Source organism: Chenopodium quinoa, unplaced genomic scaffold (assembly GCF_001683475.1).
Source record: "Chenopodium quinoa cultivar QQ74 unplaced genomic scaffold, ASM168347v1, whole genome shotgun sequence".
Taxonomy (NCBI): domain Eukaryota; kingdom Viridiplantae; phylum Streptophyta; class Magnoliopsida; order Caryophyllales; family Amaranthaceae; genus Chenopodium; species Chenopodium quinoa.
This window is the reverse complement of record NW_018744704.1, coordinates 6146888-6152955: the sequence shown is the minus strand read 5'-3', so window position 1 is coordinate 6152955 and position 6068 is coordinate 6146888. Positions and strand designations below refer to the sequence as shown.

The 6068-nt window shown below is 39.1% G+C and overlaps 1 protein-coding gene across 1 annotated transcript; it reads left to right on the top strand.

The window, feature by feature from the left end:
• Window positions 1–2032: 2032 nt before the first annotated feature.
• On the top strand, window positions 2033–4159 carry LOC110703016. Its single transcript, XM_021880774.1, has one exon. The coding sequence runs from the start codon at window positions 2033–2035 to the stop codon at window positions 4157–4159; it is 2127 nt and encodes a 708-aa protein (XP_021736466.1).
• The last annotated feature ends 1909 nt before the right edge of the window (window positions 4160–6068 follow it).

Here is a 6068-nt window from a genome sequence, read left to right as displayed (position 1 = left end):
GTTGATGAAATACTTGACAAATATGACACTTGTTCACTATTATGCTCATAACTTTTGATATAGAAATGATAATGGAGTGATTCAAATTGCATTGGAAATTAGACTTGAAAAACTTTCTAACGATATATTACACGCCTCAAACGGAGCTTCGGATATGAAGTTATGACTGATTTATGATGAGTGATACGCGCAGCAGAGGAGGCACGTCCGTGCCCCATTGAAGCACGTCCGTGCCTCATCGCGAAAGAATTAACCAAAGTTTCTGCCATAGATGCACGTCCGTGCCTATGGAGAGGCACGTCCGTGCCTCCTGGGAATCTTGTGCGCCAAGCTTAGCCGATTTTTCTTATCTTTTTAGGCTTGTATATATTCTTTAGTTTGTTCTTCTTGATGAATTCATTCATTCATTAATCCTTGTTTTTATTTTTTTTTATTATTCTCTCCTTAAGTACTAGTTCTCCATTATTTTCCAAGTTTTTGTAATTCAAGATTCAAGATTCAAGCTTTCTACTTTCAATTTTTATTCAAGATTTGGTATTTATTTTTCATCCTTTGTTATTTAATTACGTTTTCATTATTTATTATTGTTTTTGTTTCTTTAATCATGTGTGAGTAGATTCTTTAATTCAAGATCTAGTGTAGCCCAATTATTATTGATGCATGAATTAAATCTTTAAATTCTTTAATAACTTTAACAATTGAATTGCTAAATTGATTGTGATTATGCCAATGCTAGGTTAGACGTAACTATAGTATTGCGATTATTCCAATGTTTTTATCACAGCGAGAGTTGGGTATAAACGGATTTGAGTAAATCAATTTAGGGTTTGATTCTCAACACGAGAGTAGTTGGGTTTGATAATTGGGAAGTGAGAGTAATGTGTTTAATGTCTCTAATATGCATGATACCATGAGAATAGGCTTGATTGTATGTTAGGGAAGCCATTGATACTCGAGAGAGATCCTTGGTATTTATTAGGGTTTACTTTTCCCCGTTCGATTGAAATTGTATGTTAAGGGTAGAATCACAATTGCATCGATAATAATTGTGGTGAAACTAGATCTTGGATGTTTTAAGTACTTGATTTAATCATCTCATTTAGTTTATTTTCGAATTCTTCTCATACTTAGTTCCGTAGATAATTGATTATAATTGATTCTTGCTTAGTAGAAATTCGAGTCTATTTAATTATTTCTGAACCTTAGTCTCTTGGGATCCGACCCTTACTTGCCAGTCTACATTAGTATTGGTCTGTTAGGTTATTTTTGATAGGTACGCGACACGCCTACTAAATTTTGGCGTCGTTGCCGGGGACTAAAGGTTTCATTAGGATTATTTGTGATTCATCTTTACTAAGTTTATTTCGTTGCTTTGGCTATTTTCCCTTGTGTTTTTGATACTTTTCTCTAGTTTTTCTTGTGCATGCCCACACGTAGCTCAGGATCAGAAGATCTTGAACCATTTGATTCTGAGATCGAGGCAACTATAAGAAGAAGGAGAACAAGGAACAGACGCAGGAGAAACATTGTAGACCAACCAACGAAACCCCTCTTGGAGTACGGTATTCCTGATACGACTACCGGAGTCATTTCAAGCATCATAAGACCACCAGTCACGGCTCAGCACTTCGAGCTCAAGCAATAGTTCATACAGTTCATCTCCAATGATTCATTCGCAGGGCTACCACATTTTTGCCCCGTAAGTCATATAGATAGCTTTTTGGAGAAATGTGATACTATGAGGTTGAACGGTGTTACAGATGATGCAATCAGACTACGCCTTTTCTCCTTCTCACTTCGAGATAGGGCAAAGGAGTGGTTAAGAGATGAAGGCACTGGCTCGTTCGTTACATGGGACAAGTTAGTGAAAGCCTTCCTAGTGAAGTTTTTAGGGAATGAGAAGACTGCAAGATTGAGGAATGAGCTACAAACTTTTAGGCAGTCAGATGATGAGTCTCTCTATGAGGCTTGGAGGAGATTTAAAAGATTGTAGAGACAATGCCCTCACCATGGCATTCCAGATTGGATTTTGATGCAGAACTTTTACAATGGCATGACTCATGAGTTCCGTATTTACATAGATGCTGCGTCAGGAGGTTCTCTCTTGACAAAGAACCCCACTGAAGCTAGGGAGCTCATAGAGAAGATGGCGGCCAATGATAACTATCATCCTAGAGGCCGAAACACTGTTAAAAAGGGAGGTAAACTTGATGTTGATGCTTTAACTATGCTAACTAGTTCTGTGCAGGCACTAACAAGCAGGTTTGATAAGTTCCAAGCAGGAACTTCTAACACCCCACAGGAGTTGTGTCAGTTATGTCATTTGCAGGGTCATGTTGCTCCAGATTGCCCACAGATTTCGCAGAATGCGGAAGAAATGTCAATCGAGCAAGCCAATGCTTTCTACTCCTCTAACCCAAAGAGGCCTTATGACCCTTATTCCAACACCTACAATGAAGGATGGAAACACCATCCCAACTTTTCCTACAAAAACTCCCAAGCGCAACAAAACCCTCCACCACCACCTCAACCCAATACCTACAACAAACCACCACCAGGCTTCCAACAGAAACCACCCAATGCCCAACAACCTATGCAACCACAACCTCAGAAATCAAGCCTAGAGGTGACCTTAGAGAGCTTCATAACCGCAACAAACAGTGCCATCCAACATCAAAATAGCTCTATCCAACAGTTGCAGGCCCAGAGTAAACTTACGGAGAATCAGATAAGCCAACTGGCCAACCAATTTAACCAAGCTTTAAAGACTCCAGGAACCTTCCCGGGCCAGACAGAACAACCTCAAAGAGCCCAAATGAATTTTGTAGCCCTGAGGAGTAGAAGGCAGTTGGACAATCCTCCTACCATGGAGCCATCAAGGGAGGTCAATGAGGAAGCAGAGGCAAGTGAGAAGGAAGTAGAAGGTGCTAGGTTTGAGGAGGCATCAAAGGAACCACCACCAAAGCCACTTGCTCCATATGTGCCCAAGATTCCTTTTCCTCAAAGGTTAGCACAAGCTAAACTTGAGAAAAAGTTCAGTAAGTTCCTAGATATTCTTAAAAAGCTTCATATTAATATTCCATTCCTAGATTCCATATCTGAGATGCCTTCTTATGCAAAATTTTTAAAAGATATGCTATCTAACAAGAGGAAATTAGAAGAGAATACTACTGTTGCTTTGAATGCAGAGTGTAGTGCTATTTTGCAGAACACTCTCCCTAAGAAATTAGGAGATCCAGGTAGCTATTCAATTCCAGTGAAGCTTGGAGATATTGAGATCAATAGGGCACTATGCGATCTAGGTGCAAGTGTGAGTCTTATGCCGCTGTCCATATGCAAGAAGCTACAGCTGGGTGAGCTTAAACCTACACGAATATCTCTACAACTTGCAGACAGGTCAGTGAAGTTTCCTTTAGGTGTACTTGAGGATGTACCCCTCAAAGTAGGTAAGTTTTTCATTCCATGTGATTTTGTTGTGATGGAGATGGAAGAAGATGTGAATGTTCCGATCATACTTGGTAGACCTTTCCTAGCTACTGCAGGTGCAATCATAGACATGAAGAAAGGTAAGATCACTTTTGAAGTAGGTGATGAAAAGTTGGGATACTCACTTTTAAATGTCATGGGTGCTCCCTCTACGGGAGACACTATTTATCAGATAAGCCAACTTTCGCAACAGGTTAACCGCCTATCGACTCTTCAAGATCAAGCGAAGGTTCAGAAAGAACAATGCAATGATATCTTCCTGAGAAGAGATGGACTATTTCCGAAGCAAATTGTTGAGAAGGTGTGCATCAAGGAGCCTAGAAAGGACGTAAGGAGCAATGATGTTCAAGGCTCCAAATATGTAGCTCCACCGGCCAATGATGAACCGATGCCCTTCTCGCAACGGTTGTCAAAAGCCGTGCTTGATGGGAATAACTCTACGTTCGATGGTGGTTCCTGTTTGAGAATCGATGCTACTAACCCCCCGTTTGATAGGTATGTGTTTGACAGGAATTTCGTGAAAGGGAAGGACAAAGTTCCACCAGATGGCATGTTTGGCTATGTGAAGGTGAATTCGGTTATAAGGCAAGTGAATAAGCCGATGAAGGAGTCTCTTGGAGGAATTCATGAACAACATCGCGGTCCTCCTTCTCTGTGTAATGATCCTGGTTGAGCCAACAAGGGAGGTCGAGCTAAAGACCTTTTAAACAAGCGCTAAATGGGAGGCAACCCATTCTCGAGTTCTTACTTTTATTTCGTTATTTTTTTCTTCTTCTTTAATTTCATTTTTTTTCTTGTTTTTTTTTGTTTGATTCTTGTGTCTAGTTTTTTATTTGGTTGTGGTCTTTTTATATAGGTGAAAAGTAAGCAAAAAGAATAAGAAACAAGGAGGAAAAGCGCCAAAAGGAAGGACAACGGAGAAAAATCAATTTCTGCAGAGGCACGTCCGTGCCCCTGAGGAGGCACGTCTGTGCCTCTGAGGCAGAAAGTTTGGGGGTTGAATTTTTAGAGAGGCACGTCCGTGCCTCAGGTTTTCCGTATTTATTTATTTTTTATTTATTTTCAAAAAAAAAAATAAAAAAAATAAAATCTGCAGATGGGGCAGAGAGTCAAGGAGTGCAATTTCGTGTCTCCCCCAATAATAAGGCACGGACGTCCCAGGCCACCTTCAAGGCCGAGTTCTATGACATCGGGGGCATGATGCGACAACACTTTCAGAGCGGTCCTAGCAGCGTCCCGAGGTATGGTTCCCCCCCCCCCCCACCCCTCCTGATAAGTAGTTTGCTTTTCCCTTCCCCTTGTTTATTTGCTTTGATTTATGCATACATTGAGGACAATGTATGGTTTAGCTTGGAGGAGGATTTAATTTTCACCATGTATATATTAGATTTATTTCAGTTTTTGGGTAGTTTATTTCTTTCTAGTGTCGAATAATATGCCATTGCATAAGTATGCTTCTATGATTATAATCACATATGTGTGCTTTTTGAAAAAAAAAAAGAGTTTTTGAAAACCCATTCATTGATGTGCTTGGATTTGAGCTAGGTTGTGGCCAGGATGGTCTCCCCGCTCTACTTATGTGAATAGTTTGTGTACCCGGTGAGAGTCTTGAGCCTTATATGACTGATTTCACTCTACCTCAGTCATGTTTCTTCTTGTGTGATTAGATTGTCCTTCATATAATCGAATTCTTGGTCTTGCTTTTTGACTATTTGAGACTTTATGATGCATGTCGCGAAAAGATGATTGAAATTTCCTTGTAGAAATTAGAGCCTCCACATTTTAGGCCTTCATGTTTTTTTTTTCTTTTTGTTTTTTTTTATTTTTATTTTACATTCACCCGTAGGTTGAACCAATTTGAGCCATATTAACCCCTTCTTGATACCTTACATTTAAAGCTTTAGAGCTATTTTTTCTAGGTTTATTTTGAAGGTGTTTTACATTTGTTAAGCCCTATGAGTGTGAATGATGTTGAAAAAAAAAACGAAAAAATGGAAAAAATGAAAAAAAAAGAAAAAAAAAAGAAAGAAAACAAAGAGAATAGAAGGGAGATTATGAGAAAGAAAAGGAAGAAAGAAAAAGAAAAAGGAAGAAAAGAAATATGGTCTTAAAGGCCCTTGAAAAAATAGAGAAGTCTTCCATTTTATTTTTATTTAATCCCTTCCTCTTTGTGTGAAAAAAAAGAGAAAAAAAAAGGAAGGAAAGAATAAAGGGCTATGTTTACAATTGTATGGAGTTGGAGGAAATAAGGTTGGATTGAACCCGACATTTGAATGTGTAGTGGGATTAGGATTTGTTTTATTTTGAGCACCACATTCCCAAAATACGTCGTCTAACCCTTATTTACCGAGCTTACCTAATACGGATTTCATGATTTTTCGTGTTTGCATCAATCACTAAAAGTGGATAAAGTCACATTTCAAGCCTAAAGAGGCCGGTTGTGTGAAGTTGATATGCATGCTATGCTTAGGTTGAGTGGCTTTTCACCCCGAAAACACATGAGCGTTATTGTTTTTATTTTTCACAACTAAAGTGAGAACTATTCATGTTTGTGTGAGTAGGTATGGGGAGATGTGTGGTAA

Bases quoted from the DNA above. Each gene is read 5' to 3' on its own strand.
- LOC110703016 (XM_021880774.1), top strand. From the start codon at position 2,033: ATGCAGAACTTTTACAATGGCATGACTCATGAGTTCCGTATTTACATA.